The sequence below is a fragment of the Quercus robur genome, chromosome 1, assembly GCF_932294415.1.
Source record: "Quercus robur chromosome 1, dhQueRobu3.1, whole genome shotgun sequence".
Taxonomy (NCBI): Eukaryota; Viridiplantae; Streptophyta; class Magnoliopsida; order Fagales; family Fagaceae; genus Quercus; species Quercus robur.
In genome coordinates, this window is record NC_065534.1 from 23107617 (window position 1) to 23128458 (window position 20842).

Consider the following 20842-nt stretch of genomic DNA (forward strand, 5'->3'; position numbering starts at 1 on the left):
ATTAGTAATAACTTTTCGGCTAATATTTGTTATGAAATGTTATTTACTTAGAGCATTCACAGTAAAGTTGCTAAAAATTATAGCTTTTAGCAACTCAAAATATTACTTTATCTATTTTAACACCACACTTTATAATACACTCCACAACAAAAATTTTATTTTTTTTACCATTTCATTAAAATATTATTTCTTTATTATTTTTTAATTCTTTTTTATTCTTATGCGTCTTCCTCTCTCTTTCTTTCTTTTGTCTTATCCCAAACGAAAACAACCTACTGCAATACCACCAACCACCATCAGAAAATCGAAGCCACCACCACCCCATTAGAAAACCCAATTCACCAACCAAGCCACCCACCAGCTACCATTGCAAACCCCAGCCCAAAATCAAACCAATAACCACCACAAAATCCCATCTTTCAAATCCAAACCCAAATCAACCAATATCCAAGTTTCGGCCATAGCAAAAGAAATTTTTTTTTTTTTTAAAAAAAAAAAAAAGAAGAAGAAGAAGAGAGAAACCACTACTGCCCATCACCGATCTAGACCACCGAATCGCCACTGTTGCTGATTTCAACCACCACCACAATTGTTGCCGATTTCAACCCCCACCACCATTGTTGCTGAGTTTTTGAGTTAGATAAGGTAGGGAGAGAGCTTAGAGAGGAGAAGAAGAGAAGGGGGGGGGGGGAGATGGCGTTAGAGAGAAGAGAAAGGGAGAAGAAAGAGAGAATAATTTTTTTTTTTTTAAGTAAATAAAAGAGAGAAAGAATAAAATATTATAAATTTTTTTTTAAGTTTAGCTACAATAAGCTGTCAAAGATAATAGCTTAGAGCACTAGCAACAGTGAAGCTAAATAGCGATATAACTATTTTAGCTTCACCAAAACACAAAAAATCCTCTCATTGCAGTGTATGTAAAGCTAAAAAATTTTAGCTTTAGGCTTTCGTACGAAGCTACTTTTGGCTTCAGCTTCGTACGGAAGGTGAAGCTAAAAGTTAGAAATATTATTTTAATTCCTACCTCTATTAAAATAATACTTTTTTTATTCTTTTTCTTTTTGCTCATTCTGCCCATTATGCTCTCATTCTCACCCTCTCTCCTCAGATCATCAAACTCTTAAACTCTCAAACTATCGGATCTGTACCGGTTTGACTCAGCCACTCCAAAACCCGAAACTAATAGACGAATCAGAAGACAAAATTTCGGATCCGAGTCATGACCATTTGGTGAGGAGGAGCAAGTCTGACAAGGTTGGTGGTGTCGTGGTTTGTCGTCGATCTTCATCTTCATCGCCAATCTGTTCTGGGTTTGGTGGCAGTTTGATTTTTTTTTTTTTCTTGCCATGGGTTGTGGTTGTCACATAGAGGTTGTTGCTAGAGGAGTGGTGGTGGAGGTGGATGTGGCTGGCTGAAAGGTTTTTGTGGGTGGTTGTTCTTGGTTGGCAGTGGCTGTGGATTGTGCATTGATCGGTTTGTGGTGTTTTTTTTAGTGGTATGTATTATTTTATTGTAGTAGATATATTATTTTATTGTGATGTTTATATTATTTTATTGTGTTGAAAGCTAAAATAAATCCATTGTTGCTAGATGTTTGGTAAAATGAGTGGGTAAAATGGATAAAGTAACTTTTTGTAATGCCAAATAGTTAAAAAATTAGCTTTACTATTGTGGATGCTCTTACTATAGCTCAGTTGTTATTTTGTTAAAAGTATAGCAGCTTTACAGTGAACCACATTTTAGAATTTTAGATGCTAAAATGACATTATAGCAATTATAGTTGTGAATGTGAAATGAAAGAACCTTCGAGAATATGACAGAGATTTCTATGCCAACATGACGATCTAGTGAGGAAGAAGACGAGCTACAACGGAGTTTTAAGAAATTCAAGGATAGTAATAGTGCGAGGAGTTTCACCCAACCCAGGACTATCGTTTCCTATAGAGACACTTTGCTGGGGGACATCTCAGGTGCATATGAACAAGCTTTCAGCTTTGAGAGGAACTGGGATGATAACGACGAGTCAAACACGGATTTAGAGCCACTGATAGAAGGTATGGTTGAGGTTAAACTCTCTAAGGAAACTTTCTCTTGGATAAGAGCACCATGGTCGAAAGCTTTGATCGTGAAAGTTTATGGTAGGACAGTGGGTTCAAAATCAATGCTTTATGGAAACCATTGGCTAAACTTGACTGTGTTAATTTGGGAAAGGATTTCTTTTTAATTAGATTCAGCAGTAGTGATGATTATGACAAGGTGCTCAAGGGGGGTCCTTGGTTTGTAGGGGAGCATTTCCTTGCCATTAAACCATGGAAGACTTATTTTAAGGCATCTAAGGCCAATTATCCTCAGTTGCAATGTGGGTGAGGCTTCTTGAATTACCAATAGAGTTTTATGATGTTGCTGTCCTTAGAGAAATTGGAAATGCTATTGGACCTGTTCTTCGTATTGATTCGTATACAGCATCTGAATCTAGAGGGAGCTATGCCAGACTTTGTGTACAAGTGGATTTGGACAAACCACTTATCACCTCTGTTCATGTGGGCAAATTGGTTCAAAGGGTCACATATGAAGGTGTTTCAACAATTTGTTTTTCTTGTGGCCGTTTGGGACATAAGCGTGATTCTTGCCCGTACTATATCAAACCTGCTGTTAGAGAAGAAATAGTTTTAAATGAGAATATCTCAACTGAACAAAAAGAAACCAACCAGTTGGATTCCAACTATGGACCCTAGATGGTGGTTACTAGGAAAAAGAATTTTAATAGGCCTGGCCGGCCTCGTGGGCCCAACAACTCAAATCAAGGAAATCTTCAAGAGCTTAAGGGTAAATCTGACTTTTCAGAGCCAAATATCACGGGTTCTGAAGGAAATAATCTTAGAATAGTTGATTCTAGGGAATTGGTTGATTCGGCTAGGGGTAATTTGGGTGCTATGGTTGTGCAAAATTAGCAAAGGATAGATTTTGTGGCAGCCGAGAATGAAATGGATGTCTGTCAAGAGGCTTTGAGCAGTGAGCATGCCGTATGCAGTGAAAAAAGTCAGATTTCTGCAGGGGTGGATGGGATTATTTACAAGACCCATCAGAAAAACAAATTTAAAAATAGTAAAAGTCTGGGCATTAAAAGTACCAAGAGCCTTAAGGGTTCCAAAACTCAGAAACGATTCACTTCAAGCTTGGGAGGAAATAGTGAGGTAGGAACTGATGAGTTTGAGAATGGAAGGTTTTCCCACTACCTCAATCCAGATGGGGCCATGTGGTATTAGAACAGAATTGTGGTAATTCCGGATGAGGTGATCGCGCATATCAGAGCCAATCTGACAGAAACACTGGGTTGGTTCGAGGAGGAGTTGGGGCAAGCGTGGAAGCACATTTTTCCTTTAACCCCAACAAGCATCAGATCAAGGAACCTTGCACTGGACCATCTTGCTTGGAACCTCACACCCAACCCCTGGTGGAAGTTCCTCACGGATGTTCCAACAGTCTTGACAGAGGTATCAGAGGAGTTGAGTAGGCAGCGACGGCCATCAATTATGCCCCATTAGGACGAATTGGGTTGGATCATCCAGGAAAGGAAGCTAGTGGATTTCAGAGGAGCAGTCACGACTCATATTGGGAATCACCCAACTCTGAAGCTCATCCAAATTCTTGCTCCAGTGCAGAGATGCAATGTACTCCTTTGTTGCAGGGAGGACATAGTGGGCATTCTGAAATATATGATGATATGGAAACCAGATTGGTTGGGGTCCAAGGATATACTGAGGAGGATGGGATGGAGTATGGTGGAAATAGCTGTAATGAATACTAATCCTATGAAGATTGAGGTTCCTTTGGCTCATTTTGTCAAAATGAATATTTTGCTGTGGAATTGCAGAGGAGCATTGAATGCTGATTTCAAAAGAAGAATTTTTGAAATGGCTATTAATCATCAAACTTCTATTATGGTGATAACGGAGACGAGGGTTGGGGATGATAAGGCGAAAAAAATCATTGAAGACCTGCCTTTTGATGGGAGCATTGTAACTAATACAATTAGGTATGCTGGAGGACTTTGGATTCTCTGGAAGATGGAAGATGTGGAGATCACCCTGCTATCAACTACGGAGTAGGAAATCCATGCAACTATTAAGGTGCATTCCTCTAATTTATCTTGGCTTATTTCAGCTATTTGTGCTAGTCCTAGAATAGCAGAAAGAAGAATTCTTTGGAATAATTTAAAACTGGTTAGTTAACTCCATAACCTCCCTTGGCTTATGTTGGGTGATTTCAATGAAGTGCTAAGTGGGGAAGATAAGTTTGGCGAGAATACTGTCAATCTTAACAAAGCACTAGAATTCAAAGAGTGTCTGGATGAATGCAATATGCTGGATTTGGGCCTTTGCGGGCCCAAAATACACCTGGACGAATTGTGGGCCCATTACTGACCTTATATTAGAAAGAATTGATAGATGTTTCGCTAACCCAATTTGGCGAACACTAAATGCAAATGCCACAGTGATTCACTTACCTAGAACCTGGTCAGATCATTCTTTTGGAGTTATGTAGGCAAGAAGTGGGTCATCTTAATAAACCATTTCGATTTCACACAATGTGGTTACTGCATTTAGAATTCCCTTCAGTGGTGCAGCAAGCATGGCCAGACAATAGAAGATTACATACGGCCATTTTAGATTTTACAAACAGAGCAAAAAAAATGGAATGCTGAAGTGTTTGGAAATTTGTTTGCTAGAAAGATAAGAACCCTTGCCAGATTGAATGGGGCCCAAAAAGCTTTGGCTGAAAATCCCAATGATTTCTTACTGGATTTGGAAAAGAAGTTGATTGAGGAATACTCTCTTATTTTGCTCCAAGATGAGGAATTCTAGGCTCTTAAGTCAAGGTTGAATGCAGCTAATTTTGGGGATTGTAACCCTTCGTTTTTTCATGTTACTACTGTGGTGAGATGTCACAGAAATAAAATTAGATGTATTAAAGATTTTGTTGGAAACTGGATCCTAAGTGATTTGGAGGTAAAGGATCACATTAAATTTGGGTTTCAAAGATTGTACTCCACTAAATCCTCCTTTTCTCCAATTAATTCGGATGTCTCCAAGTTTGCCTACAGCTTTTTATCAGAGGAGGATAGCACTAGAATTGAAACTGAAGTAATAGAAGAAGAAATAAGGGCTGGTCTATGGTCTCTTAAAGCTTTTAAAGCCCCTGGATCGGATGGATTACATGTGGGTTTCTTTCAACATTTTTGGGCAGATGTGAAGAACTCAGTTTGTAATGAGATCAAGGAAGTTTTCATCAAAGGAGTCATTCCGAGTTTCATTAATGAAACCCTTGTTACTTTGATTCCGAAATGCCAAAGTCCTGAGACCTTAAATAATTACAGGCCTATTAGTCTTTGTAACTCTGTTTATAAAATTATTTCAAAGATTATTGTGGCCCGTATTAGACCTCTTCTTACTAATTTGATTTCTCCAGTTTAAGCTGCCTTTGTTCCAGGAAGAAGGGGTCTTGATAATACTATTATCGCTCAAGAGCTATTCCATTCTATAGATGGGAAGAAAGGCAAAATGGGGTTCATGGCGATTAAACTGGATTTAGAGAAAGCCTATGATAGGCTAGAATGGAATTTTATCCACAAAGTGTTACAGGCTTTTCATTTTCCTCCTAAGTTGATTCAGGTTATTATGAGCTGCATTTCATCTACTAATATCTCCATTTTGGTGAACGAAGGAATGCTTGAACCCTTTGAACCTTCTAGGGGTATAAGGCAAGGAGATCCGTTATCTCCATACATATTTATATTGTGTATGAAATATTTAAGCCATCTCATTGAGCAAAAGTGTGTGGAAGGTTTTTGGATTCCCCTTAAGGCATCTTGGGATAATTTGGGATTTTCTCACCTCCTCGTTGCGGATGATATCATTTTGTTCTACAAAGTGGGGCATGATGTTTGTGGTGCTATTTCTGATGTATTGAATAAATTCTGCTCAGAGTCAGGCCAAAAGATTAGCTTGGAGAAATCTCGAATTTACTTCTCTCCCAATGTCAAGGAAGAGGAGAGAATGGAAGTGTGTGAGTTGCTGGGCATACAGGAAACTCGTAGTATTGGCAAATATTTGGGGTTTCCTTTGAGGCATAGAGGGGCAAATAGGAGACAATATAACTTTGTGGTGGAGAGAGTCATGAATAAGCTTTCGGGTTGGAAAGCTAAATTCCTGTCTTTTGTAGGTAGGGCTGTTTTAATTAAATCTGTCATGTCAGTCATTCCTAATCATATTATGCAAGGGGTGGCTCTTCCAACACATATTTGTGACAAACTTGATAAAGTGAATAGGGATTTTCTATGGGGATCCACGAGTGAAAAGAGAAAGTTGCACCTTGTTGGTTGGAGCAAGATTGTGAAACCTAAGGAGGATGGGGGACTCGGAATCCAAGCAGCCAAAGCTAAAAATTTAGCCCTACTTGCTAAGTTGAATTGGAGAATGTATCAAGAGAAGGATGCCTTGTGGGCTCAAGTCATCTTGAAGAAATATTGCTCCTCATCAAGAATGAGAGCAAGGGATCCAGATGCTCTTCCCTCTTCCCCTAACTGGAAGGCCATTACAGCGGGATTCACTATTTTCTCTAGTGGAATATGTTGGTGTGTAGGGACTAGAGCAAGGCCTAAAGTTTGGCTAGATAGGTGGCTGAAGGGAGAATCCCTAAGAGAAATGATTCAGGGGCTTCTAAGCCTAAGGGATAACTCTCTTACTGTTGAAGAGTTAAGAGATGTGGGTAACTGGAAATGGGATTTAATATCCTTTGATTTGCCAGATACTAGTAAGAATAAAATTAAAGCTCTTCCTTTGCAGGAATTTGGCCATAGAGAGGATTCTCTTATGTGGAAATTTACTAGAGATGGAGAGTTCTCCACAAATTCAGCCTACTTACTAAGCATTGAGAATGAGCCCACTGGTCCCTTTTATGGGGCAATGGATATGGAAAATTGATATATTGCCCAAAATTATTCTATTTCTTTGGTTGTGTTTCCACAATAGTGTTCTTGTTAAGAGTATTCTAGCAGCAAGGGGTATAAATTGTGATGGCAAGTGTCCTATCTATAGGTCCCATGATGAATCCATTATTCATCTTCTCCGTGACTACGAGTTAACTCTCAATTATTGGAGAAGTATTGACGTCCCTCCAGAATGTGTTAACACTTTCACTAGTAGTTTAGAGGGTTGGCTGCACTCAAATAGTGTGAATTATGTTTTACACAGATCTGGTATTCCATGGAGCACGGTCATTTTATTCACTATTTGGGCTGTTTGGAAAAATAGAAACAAGATTGTGTTTGACAATTCTATTCCCAACCCGAAACTACCTTATGATTGTATTAATCAAGCTAGAGAATACCATTTTTGTGTGAGTAAAGGAAAGAAAACTAATGCAAAGATTGTAATTCCTGTTGGTTGGAATAAGCCAAGAGAGGGGTGGTTCAAACTTAATTCAGATGGTGCATCATTTGGAAATCCGGGTAAGGCAGGGGGTGGAGGGATCATTAGAGATAGTCAAGGAGCATGGGTCAAGGGCTATGCTAGATCAATTGGCTTTACCTCAAGCATCATGGCTGAACTATGGGCCTTGAGAGATGGGTTGAGACTTGCGGATCACCTTGGAATTTGGCAACTAGAAGTAGAACTAGATGTTATGGTGATTGTTGGGCTGCTAAACTCAAAAAAGAATCCTAACTCAGCTTATGCTCCCTGTTATTTGATTGCAGATACCTCTTGGACAAGTTTTCTCAAGTTCAGGAGGTTCACGTGTTTAGAGAAGCTAATAAATGTGCGGATTGGCTGGCAAAATGGGACTGCTCTATGCAAGAAGACTTTGCTGTCTTTGATTTTCCTTTTACAGCTTATCTAGAAACTTTATTAGCTAAGGACATTAATGGTTTGTACTATTGTAGACTTGCTGCTGCCAGTATGGCTTCTGTTGCTGTGTAGTTTTTCCTCTGGTGTTTAATAATATTTCCCTTTTACCAAAAAAAAAAAAAATTATAGTTGTGAATGCCGTTTGTTTTTTTAAGAAAAGAAAGTGAAATTTGAATTTTAATGAATTATTTTTTAAATATATTAAAAAAATAATGAAAATAAACGTATTAAATGTACTTCCCAAAGGAAATGGCAGACGTTGCAGCACCCAAACCCGATAACACGAAATTCTTCTTCAGCATTTGGCCCTCCTCGCAGCGGATGACGCCGTGATCGACCGCCTCTCCGAAACCCTATCATCCTCCGACTCCAACCACTACCGACCCGTCCCCGCCGACGAGGCCTCCTCCGCCGCCCGCGTCATCGAAGACCAGGCATTCTCTGCCGCCGACGTGCATAATGTCCTCAACCACCATTTACTCAACCCCACCGCCACCACCACTGCCCACCGGTAACACCAACACTCACCAATTTCCAACAGTAGACAGACTCGTCTTCCTTATCGACAAGTCCAAATCCATCAACCACCTTCTTCAACTCCACGCCGCACTCCTCCGCCACGGCCTTCACCACCACTCCATCTTGAATTTCAAGCTCCAGCGCTCTTACTACACTCTCGGTCGCCTCGATTATTCTGTTTCCCTCTTCGAACGTACCCACAACCCCAATGTCTTTTTCTGGACCTCCATTATTAACGGTCACGTACAACGCGCTCTGCACGACCAAGCACTATTCTATTACGCACAAATGCTGGTTCATGGTGTCGAACCCAATTGCTTCACCTTCTCTTCGCTCTTAAAATCCTGCCCACTTGAACCCGGAAAAGCCCTTCATTCCCAAGCGATCAAACTTGGGTTCGTGTCGGATTTATTCGTTAGGACTGGTCTCGTCGACGTTTATGCGAGAGGGGGTGATGTGATGTCTGCGCAACAACTGTTTGATACTATGCCTGAGAAGAGTTTGGTTTCTTTGACGGCAATGATTACTTGTTATGCAAAATATGGGGAGCTTGGCAAGGCCCGTGTGTTGTTCGAAGAAATGAAGGAGAGGGATGTAATTTGTTGGAATGTGATGATTGATGGGTATGCTCAGAATGGGATGCCAAATGAGGCTTTTATATTGTTTAGAAAAATGTTGAGGGCAAGAGTTAAGCCTAATGAAGTGACGGTGTTGTCTGTACTTTCTGCTTGTGGGCAGCTTGGGGTTTTGGAGTCTGGTAGATGGCTTCATTCTTACATTGAGAATAATAGGATTGAGATCAATGTTCATGTTGGTACTGCATTGGTTGATATGTATAGCAAATGTGGTAGTTTGGAGGAGGCGCAATTGGTTTTTGATAGGATCAAAGATAAGGATGTCGTTGCTTGGAATTCAATGATTACAGGGTACGCAATTCATGGATTTAGCCAAAATGCCTTGCAATTGTTTAATGAAATGTGCATGATTGGTCACCATCCTACTCATGTAACCTTCATTGCCATTTTGAGTGCTTGTGGTCACGCGGGTTTAGTCAGCGAGGGATGGAGTTTTTTCCATTCAATGAAAGATCAATATGGGATTGAACCAAGGATTGAGCATTATGGGTGTATGGTAAATCTTCTTGGCCGTGCTGGGCATTTAGAAGAAGCATATGCGCTTGTCAAAAACATGAACACAGAGCCAGATCCTGTCTTATGGGGAACTTTGCTTGCAGCCTGTAGGCTCCATGATAACATTGCTTTGGGAGAGGAAATTGCAGAGTTTCTGGTTGGCAAGAACCTTGCAAATTCGGGAACGTATATTCTTTTATCAAACATATATGCAGCCGCTGGCAACTGGGATGGGGTGGCAAGGGTGAGGACCTTGATGAAAGACAGTGGAGTGCAGAAGGAACCTGGATGTAGCTCAATTGAAGTGAATAATAAGGTACACGAGTTTGTTGCTGGAGATAAGAAACACCCAAACAGCAAAGAAATTTACATGATGCTAGAGGAGATAAATGGTTGGCTCAAGGCACACGGCTACACGCCACAGACAGAAATTGTGTTACATGACTTGGGGGAGAGACAAAAGGAGCAATCCCTTGAAGTTCACAGTGAGAAGCTAGCTATGGCTTTTGGGCTCATCAGTACTCAACCTGGAACTACTATCAAGATTGTGAAGAACCTCCGTGTATGTCTAGACTGTCATGCTGTGACCAAGTTGATTTCAAAGATAACTGGACGTAAGATTGTGATGAGGGACCGTAATCGATTTCACCACTTTGTGAACGGTTCTTGTTCTTGTGGGGATTACTGGTGAATTGCAATATTGTTAATTATTCATGTGCTTTTTAGGAATTACCAATGAACTGTAATATATCACTCTTTTACTATAATTAGCAGTCCACTGATCGTATAATTTGAATAATTTTTGTAATCCAACTGCAAATTCCCCTAATCTGTTTGACTGGTTATAGTTGGGCTCATTTCTCAAAATCAACTGCAAAGATAAACATTCAGCAAAGAAAAACTTAAAGGATAAACAAAGTAAACGCAAAAAACACCGTTTACTTCTTCTTTTTTCTTTTTTAATCACAAAAAAAAAAAAAAAAAACCAAAGTAAACGCAATGTAACTGGGTAACAAACATCGTTCCAAATAACAATCATTGGGAAAAGAAATGGTAAACTAGAAACCATAAACTATGGTCCAATTCAAATAATTCTGTACATAATTGGGTTACAAACTTACAATTCACTCCTACCAAGCATAAGCCTGACAGATAATTGAGTAAATGCAATTACAAAAGCGATCAACACAAGTGAGTAATGCCTGATTAAAACGCAAAACCTACCCACCCAAAATACACTTTTTATCCATCCCCATTAAAAGTAACATCTCTACAACTAAAATTTGAAGACCAACTAAGAAGTTAATATCATTCCTAAGGTCACAGGGCTTTGGAAAACCAGGAAATTTGTAGAGCATTTTCCAAGACCTTACATTTTGAAATCCAAACACAAACTGTATTGTTGACAAAACATGCAGCAATCTTGTCACCTTCCTTGTTCCAGCAAACTTCAAATATGCCCCCATTGCTAGTATAAGTTTTGACAATCTTGTTTTCCTTCAAGAGATCCACTGGCCAAATACTCACCATTTGGGCTAAATGCAACAGAATATACAGGATCCCTGAAGTTTCAATGTAAGAGATCAGTGAAATTCAAAAGCATCTCATCGGTTATAATCACCTTCAAATAACATCAATGACAGCAGCAAGGGCCAGTACCTGTGTCCATTTAAGCAGTATAAAAGTTTCCCAAGTTCCAGGTCTCATAGCTTCACTGTTGAGTCAAATGATGCACTACATAGAAACACAACCAACAGCATATTTTAACTGAAATAAGTAAAACAAGAATGAAGACCTAAATATGTCCTGCAACAAAGAATATTTTAACTCTGTGTGTGTGTGTGAGGTTTGTATGCAATATGATGCACAAAAAATTTATTCAGATCTTGTCCTAGCAAAACCTTAGTTTACCTTAACACAGTTGTACGGCACCGAGATCCCAAGACCCTTAAAGGCCCTTGGGCCCAGGCCCAACAGGAACAACCCCATTGCCCTAAGCCCTTCTTGGATCTGCCTTAGCGCAAAGAGACAATTTTGGGCCTTGTGTTCCGATGTGTGCTCGGCATATGTTCCCCGAACAAGCTTATTAACCGTGTCCGGGTTAATCGTGATTTGCTCGGTAAACTGCATTACCGAGCATCATCAACTAAGTTGGAACCAAGTTCCAATGCCATAATTGTTGCACCCCACTCTCACCTAAAAATCCACTTAAATCAGATAATACTGGACCTTCAATAGCACTAACAAAGGCTGAAAACGTAATCTCACCACTAACCTTGCCTATAAATAGTAGAAGTTTGGAAGGAAGAGGGGGTTCAGAAAAATAGAGAGAAAACAGTCTAGTGAAAAAGTGTAAACAGAGCGTTGCTTTGAGTCTCTCTGCCGAGAACAACCCAGAGTAGGAAATCCTCAAGCCCACTACAAATAAATTGTGAGCCCAAGTGATTTAAGGCCCAACAGCCTCATACTTGGTTCCTACAACAGTAATATAGGCTTAGTTACACATGTAGTCCTCAACCTTTGCCCCATGTTTCAAATTCATTAAAATATAAACAGGATTATGCATCTACTGCAATAATTGAGGTTTTCTCTCATGCGAGTCATACACTCTTCAATCTCGTGGATCTTATACAAAAGGTGAGTTCAAACTTTGGACTTTCATTTTTCAAATGCATTTGAGCTTTGAAGTATTTATGCCTATGTTAGTTCATTTAAGTAAATCTCTCCCTCCGTTAATTGCTGGTCACTCCAATGACTAATATTTTGAAAAGAATGGGGGAAAGCCACCTTTGAGCTATCAATCATTTGTGAAGTGTGCTTGGCAACCCTCATGGGTGTTGCAGTATTCTAATTTCCTATCCTTTGAAATGCTTCATTTTAGTTCTTACATTTTTAAATTTGTGTCAAAAAAATACTTATCAAAAAGAAAAGTTTGTGTCAAAAAAGTCCTTGCAGTTAACTCCTACTTTGATTTTGAGTAGAAATTGTTTAGTGAAATCCCAAGGATTTTGATAGCAGCATATAAGGGAAAGGATTGGCTATTCAAATACTTTGTTTTGGAGTAGAGAGAATCAAAATAAGAGCTTACAACAACAAACATTAGACATAAACTTAAAATTATAAGAACCAAAATGAAACATTTCAAAGCCTAAGGACCATTTTAAATCATGGGGTGAAGGTTCAGGACTAAATGTGAAACTAAACCAGTAATATATTATTTAACCCAAAAGCAGCCCCCTCAACCAAAAAATGAAAGGGAGGTGGGGATGAGAAATACAATGACCAACACAATCTATTTTTTTGATAGGAAAGTTAAATGATAATAGTGAAACCAGCACAATATATTAATGCAATAAAGTTATCCATCACTACAGACAGGAGTTGAAGATGGGCCAAGTCATAAATTTTGAAGTCTACAGTCTGAGAAAATAAGCCTGACCATCATTGAAGAGCAAATGGCAATGGAACATTTTCAACACAATAGTGGCTTCACTTAACAACTCCTGATGCACTCTACCTCTTAATAATATTGTATGAAACTAATTAAAGTTCAATGTGGTTTGTATATATGAAGATGTTAAATACAAACTTCTTTAACAATACAAGATGAGTCAAGACTAATAATACAAGTCAAGGGTACTAAAGATTCAAAGTAATAGCACCTTATATAATCAATTGAGTTTTACTACAGGCTGCCAGTAGCTAATAATTCTGTGCCTCTGAAAATTTTGATAACATTAACAGGTTTTCTAGAACAAATCCGTAATTCATAATCCATATTAAATTCACTTTTCAAGGAATAAAAAGTTAAATGATCAACTAAAAAAGCAATTCCAGAACTATCAAATAGAATAACTAGATAACCAGTGCAAATGCATAGAAGTAGATGAAAATTAATGGCATTCAAATTCATTAAATCAACAGCGTATACCTTGCCAACAATAACTGATGATTAGGGTTGCTTGTACCAGGCCCAGTGGGACTCCATCTGATAGTATCTTGCAAAACAATTATTCAATGTTTCTGAGAACAATCCAGTCAGAGCTGAAGTGCATATGCTGGGAGGCAAACACATTGAGATTAAAAAGAGAAACAAAAATCTCCACAGTACCTTAGCATGATCCTTTAAGTCATGAACATACCTTTCCTGCTTCATACTCCATATCTACAACATTGCTATATATTAGTTGAAATTGAAAACAAAAACACACCAAAAAGAAAAATCAACAGAACGATATAGGTTTCAGAGTGACAAGAACCAAGATAAGCCAAGAAGAAATGTGATGAAACTGTATGAAACAGGTCAAATTAATTTAAAGATTGAAATACAAATTGAAGATGGCAAACACACACACACACAGATAATGCTAAGAGCAAATATCTACGTCAATGGAACATAAGATGCAAATCAATGTACTAATAGTACCATAAACAACCCTTGCAGTGACAAAAGTGCAGACACAAACACGCGCATATATAATGCCAATAGTGAAAATCTATGTCAATGGAACATAAGATGCAGGGGGGGTTGGCAACCCTCATGGGTGTTGCAGTATTCTAATTTCCTATCCTTTGAAATGCTTCATTTTAGTTCTTACATTTTTAAATTTTGCAGACACAAACACGCACATATATAATGCCAACAATGAAAATCTATGTCAATGGAACATAAGATGCAGGGGGGGTTGGTGGTCTAATTCTGTGCAGGGGGCCTTTGGAGTTTGTCTTTGGAAGAGGATCAGGAAGGGGTGCGACACTTTTTATCGTTTTGTTAACTTTAAGGTGGGAGATGACTCTTCTATAAAATTCTGGCATGACCCTTGGTGTGGGGGACTTCCTCTGAAAGACAACTTCCCTGAACTTTATGGCTTTGCTTGTAACAGGTATGCTTCAGTGGCAGACTTGTTATCTCTTTCAGAGGATAGTAATCATTGGAATGTCAGTTTTGTTAAACCAGCACAAGATTGGGAATTGGAATTGGTTGTCTCCTTTATGGATTGGATATATTCTGGCCTGAGGAGAAAGAATGTAGTGGATGAGCTTTGCTGGATTCCCTCCTCCAAGCAGACTTTTGATGTTAGATCCTTTTATAGGGCCTTACATTCATCTACTCAACTCTCTTTTCCTTGGAAGTCTATATGGAAGCCGAAAGTACCTACAAATGTTAGTTTCTTTCTTTGGACTGTGGCATTGGGGAGGATTTAAGTAGTGATAATTTGAGGAGGTGTAGAGTAATGGTGATCGATTGGTGTTGAATGTATAAGAGAGATGAGGAGACTATTGATCATTTACTTATGCACTGCCCTGTTGCTAGAGAGTTGTGGAATTTGGAGTTTTCTCTATTTGGCGTTCTGTGGGTTATGCCAATGGGGTTGTGGATCCTCTAGCAAGCTGGCCAAGTAAGTCTAACAGATAGATATGCAGCGATTTGGGCCATGATCCCTCATTGCCTCATGTGGCGTATTTGGTGGGAAAGGAATTCTTGCACTTTTGAAGGAAGCAAGAGGTTGATTCATGATTTGAAGCTGCTATTCTTCCAGACTTTATCTGAAAGGACAAATGCCAGTTTTTTTACTTTCAACTCTTTGGCTGATTTACTTGATAGCTGTAATTTTCTTGCTTTATAATTTTGTTTTCTTTGTTGGCCCCTAGCACACTGCCTGTGTGCTTTGGTCCCTTCTGTGCTTTTGTTTTTTATTTGATGAAGCAGTAATTACTTATAAAAATAAAAATAAAACATAAGATGTAAATCAATTTCCTAAAAGGAAGGAATAGCATAAACAACCTTTGTGGTGATATCATCAAAGCAAGAGGCCAACAAAGAACCTGTTGTTTCCCATTTGACACAGTTAACTTTACCCTGAAATCACACAAAGTTCATAATTAGCATTAACAAAAATTTTGCAATGAAATCACTTCATAAGTCAATGCACACAGTTTGATCCAACTTTCCAAACATTCAGAAGCCAACAGGTTTCGCTACTTGATAGTCAAAGTGAACAGATTTAGACACAATGAGGCAATTCTAGTAACTACTACCACTAATGTAGGCACTAAGCTGGTAAATACATGTTTTGCTACTTGATTAATCTTAGGGTTGATGCATAAATTTTGAGTAAACTGAAACATTCCTAAAGGTGGAGCTGGCAATACCCAGCAAAAATCCACACTAAGCCCCAAGGTTGGCCATGAATTAAAAAGTATAGAAGCAATACTTAGGGAGCAATATGAGCAGTATAATTCAAGAACAAACCTGATGCACAGCAAAAGTTTTGATAGGACGGTTTTCTCCAATCTTGCAAACATATATCATATTGTCTGTGGAACTTGTTGCAAATGAAACATTGTTGCGCCAGTTTACATCAAGTGTTGGACCAAGATGATACAAAAATATTCAAGTTTAAACCCAAACAAAGGAAATTGTTGCACAAGACAAAGTGAACACTGATGAGTATCAACATTCATTCAAATGTAACACCTGCATGAAATTCAAATTGTTGTTTCCATTCCTCTGCCTTCACATCCCATACAATTGCAGTTTTATCACAGCTGCCTGTAAGAAGATAATCACCCTTCTTGTTCCACTTTAGAGAGAATATGGGTCCTTCATGTTTGCTCAGAGTACTCCTTAATTCACCTGAACAAAGATAATAACAAAAATCAGTAACCAGATAAATTTGTGCGATGCAATGAAGACTAGCATACAATTACGGTTCCAAGTTCCCACATAAATATGACATGCACCACATGAAAGATATATATATATATATATATATATATTGACAGGTACCACATGAAAGATATCAAACTGACCAAGAAAAAAATTTGCTTAAACATTTGGCCTAGTCCATACATGCAGATATTATATGCTTAGGTTATGTATGTGTGTATGTATGGACATGTATATTTTGGGGAAACAGATATCCATATAATTATAACAGATTGAGATATTATACATAATATTAACAACACAACAAAACAGGAGAAAATAACATTACATCTGCCCTACTGTTAAAGAGAAAACTGGATCTTTGGAAATGGAATAAAAGTCCCATGCATCTGCCATTCAGTTTATTTGGACTATGTACAACTTAAAAAAAAAAAAAAAAAAAAAAAAAGGATACAATTGTACTTTTTCCTAGCTTATCTTTTAAGTTAAATAAACCAATGAAAATATGCTATCCCAAACAAACAAAAAAACCAACGAGAATGACTAAAATAACCAAAGCTCAAATTGAATGTTTTTTTAAGAAGAAAAAGGAAAAACTATAATCCTCAATGTTCTTTAACAAATCAAAAGAAATCTAAGAAAAAAGAAATTCAATTGAAAATTCTCTAACCATATATCCTATTTATTGTAAATAAAAAATTCCTCCAACCACACACTAGAAATAACTCAGAAAAAAGAACTAGTGAAAATTCGCTAACCACACATCATATCTGTGCAAGGAACTCAACTTTGTGTAAATCAAATCTCCACGACGCTTTCGTAATTCACTTATTCTATCCACATTCTTCTCTCACATCCTTTTGAGATACTGATCTTTTAGCAAATAGCACGTTAGTTTGGTCACCAGGGTATGTCTAAGGTAAGATTTCTAGCACAAACATATATATGCATGTGTGTGAGAAATAATTAATTCTTATAAATGGATGTGTAATTTTTAAAGACAACAAAAATTAATTAAGAAATTTATTTATTAAATTATTGATGTGGTAAGAAATAATTAAGAAATTTATTTCAACTAAGCTTAAAAAAAATTTAGGTCCAGGGGTTCAAAATTTTAGTTTAGGAGGGTCAAATTAAAAAAAAAAAATTATATATATATAAATTTTTTTTTTGGCCCAGCTCAGGGGTTCATTTGAACCCCTGGACTGTGCCTAGAGCTGCCCTTGATGTGGTATAAATGATATTCATTATCATTTTATAATAAAATTAGTAAACTTAAAGGCATTTTTTGTTTTCTATATAGGAAACCTCTTTTATACCCAATTATTGAATATTTATAAAAGCCTATAAGATTAGGCTTGTGATAAAGTATGTAGTGCTCAAGTATTAATAAAATTAGTCCAAACCCGTGTGATGCATGGGAAAATAACTTTACATAAAGGTATAATTTAATTATGCTTATCTCTAACTACTTTGTTTCAATAGGTTTTTGATCTTCACTATTTTCATCAACAATTGATAAAACAATACTCCTCTTTATTGTTTTTTCAAAGTGCCAATCTAATCTAAATATTTTTTAATTATTTCAAAGTTCAGCAATGAAGCCTTCATGAGATCTAATAGAATCATTTTGAAAACCCATGAAATTGTTAAAATTTCAAGAAAGGCAGCTTCATGAACTTCAAAAAATTCATGTTAATTAGTGTACTTTTGTAACTAGGCTTTGACAGTTTCACAAAAGATAGTCACACAATTTCTATCAGAATAAACTTAACCAAAAATAATAATCATAAACTATTCAAAATGGTATTTCTCATGAAAGTAGATGTAACAAGTTCTAAATAAAAGCTAAATTATGTAATATTTATCAATTAGGCTTTAAGTCTTCCATATGGAAGTAATGCCTGATATCATGCCTCTCTTCTACCTGATTAGATAATGGTTGACATATATGCGAGAAGGAAAATAAGTACTTGAACAAAGAGGGAGATGGATTATAAAATAAAAAAATAAAAAAAAAACTCATAAGAAATTGTAATTTAGATGTTCCAATACCGATAATATCTTCTTCCAGGTAATAAGAGTGAGCTATAGGCGAGGATTATACTAAACTCATAAGAATATTTTTTTTTTCTTTTTTAATATCACCATTTCCAAGCCTCTCCAAGTGCCATCATCAATTGGGAAAAACTGGAGCTTGAGGTTCATAGAAGTGAATATCTTTTTATCAACAAATAGAATTTGCAAAAAAGGTAGGCAAAATGTTACAGCAGGATTATAATCCTTTTGGCCTAGAAATTAGATTGGGAACAAATCATACTGTCAAAACCTTCAGGTGTCTAGAGCTTAAATCCTTTCAGGAATATGGAAAGAACAATTAGGTACCCACCTGGAGCATCTAGGTCATGTTCAACCTATTTATCTGTCGCAACCCACTCTAAATGCTGAGCAGCATCTGCAACCAAAAAAATCTCAGAAATTGCAGGTTTTTCCCATTTCTTATATGCAGCTAATAAGGTGACATCTACTAATCATCCATTATAATGGCCTTTATGAAATATTAATGCTGTGATGTTGCAGACAGCAAGATTAAAGATGGTTGTGGGGCTTTTGTCAATCACAGCAACATGGTGATAAGTATGTATTATTAATACCAAAGGAAACACCTTCATTACCAAACCAAATGTAAAATTTCCAAATAATAAAAGAAAAGGCAAAACAATTTTAAACTAAATAAGCATGTCACATGAATGAAATTATATGCAGCCGACTGCAGCAATAATAGTAGAACAATTTGCGCACAGGAAAATAAGTAATTAACTTACACCTTCAAAAGAAAAACTAATTAACATACTGAGAAAAATAAGTTTTTGTTGAAAATTTTTTCCAAGGATAATTTTCCCTTGAAACACTTTTTTTTGATAAGTAAAGGAAATTTTATTCAAGAACTTAATAATGAGTCACCTGAGTATACAGGAAGTATACAGCTGGGGACCAACATAATCAAATACATAAATTATGAGCATCTATCAAATCATAGACCGAAGAAATAGAATGGCTTCCTGTGATAGACATCCAATCCGATAGAGTTTTAAAGAAGAAAAGTTTTAAAGCAGCTATAGTCCTTTCAAAATCTTCAAAACACCGGTTGTTTCTCTCCCGCCAAATGCACCAAATCAAACAATGAGGGACAGCCATCCAAATAACACCATTACGGTGATGACCAAAATTTCCTTGCCAACAAGCAAGGAGCTTAACTACAGTCTTTGGCATTGCCCAATGGATACCAAACAAGGTGAACACCATAGATCACAACTCATAAACAATAGGACAATGTAGTAAAAGATGGTCTACCAATTCTCCATTACTTTTGCACATATAACACCAATCTAGAATCAACACCTTCTTCTTACGTAAATTATCAATAGTCAAGATAGTTCCTAAAGCTGCAGTCCAAACAAAAAATGCAACTCTGGAAGGAACCTTTTGCTTCCAAATACTTCTTCAAGGGAAGGATTGAGTACATACACCCAACAAAGCCTGATAGTAACTACTTACCTCAAAACACTTGCTCTTAGCAGATGTCCAACACATCTTATCCTCACCAATACCTCTCAATGAGACTCCATATATAACATTCCAAAAAACAAACAAAGAATCTGATTCCTTATCATGAATTTCTCGCAGGAATTCTAAGTCCCAAAAAAGAACCCTGTTAGGAAACTGCATGAGATCAGCCACATAAGCCTCCTTATCATTACTGATTCTGAATAAATCTGGAAAACACATACTCAAAGGATTATCCCCACACTAGACATCATGCCAAAATTTCACTCTAGTCCCATCTCCAATTTGAAACTGAATGTAGCAAGAAAAAGTAAACCAACCATTACTGATAGTTTTCCATAAACTCACCCCATAGGAGCCTGGAACAGAATTAGAGCACCAATCTCCCTCCTCAGCTCCATATTTAGCCCTTATAACCCTTCTCCATAGCGCTTCTCTCTTATACCCAAATCTCCACAACCATTTTCCCAATAATGCTTCATTAAAGTATCTCAAGTTTCAAATTGCTAGACCCCCAGACTGGATAGGAGAGCATACCTTGGACCAATTCACCAAGTGACGTTTAGAAACATCTCCCAGACCACCCCAAAGAAAATTTCGTTGAAATTGTTCTATACGATATGCTATATCTGCTAGAATTGGAAAGAGGGAAAGGAGATAAGTAGGTAAATTGGATAAAATACTTTTTATGAGAGTAAGTCTCCCCCTTTGGATAGATACAATCTTTTCCATCCTGCTAACCTCTTTTCCACCTTCTTGATAATGGGATTCCAAACTGCTCTATCTTTCCATTTTGCACCCAATGGAAGGCCTAAATATTTCATAGGAAGTGAGCCCTGCTTACAACCCAACGCATCTACTAGCATCTCAAAATTTGGAACCATCTACTAGCGGCTTGGAACCATGACAAAATCAAGCGCAAAATCAAGCATATACATTAGGAAACCCCAGTTCACATGATCATAAGCCTTCTCCACATCCAACTTGCATAACACCCTCGGAATTCCTGATCTCAACCTACCGTCCAAACATTCATTTGCAATAAGAAA

General features: G+C 37.5%; 2 protein-coding genes and 1 pseudogene across 2 annotated transcripts; 2 read left to right on the forward strand and 1 right to left on the reverse strand.

Annotated features, from left to right (window-relative positions):
- Positions 1 to 2357: 2357 nt before the first annotated feature.
- On the forward strand, positions 2358 to 2735 carry LOC126689067 (uncharacterized protein At4g02000-like). Its single transcript, XM_050384130.1, has one exon. The coding sequence runs from the start codon at positions 2358 to 2360 to the stop codon at positions 2733 to 2735; it is 378 nt and encodes a 125-aa protein (XP_050240087.1).
- Positions 2736 to 8155: 5420 nt separating this feature from the next.
- On the forward strand, positions 8156 to 10355 carry LOC126725947 (pentatricopeptide repeat-containing protein ELI1, chloroplastic-like). The gene has a single exon (XM_050430976.1). It carries the CDS (start codon positions 8367 to 8369, stop codon positions 10245 to 10247), a length of 1881 nt encoding a protein of 626 aa, XP_050286933.1. The 5' UTR covers positions 8156 to 8366; the 3' UTR covers positions 10248 to 10355.
- Positions 10356 to 10613: 258 nt separating this feature from the next.
- On the reverse strand, positions 10614 to 20194 carry LOC126689217 (WD40 repeat-containing protein HOS15-like; annotated as a pseudogene).
- Positions 20195 to 20842: the final 648 nt, after the last annotated feature.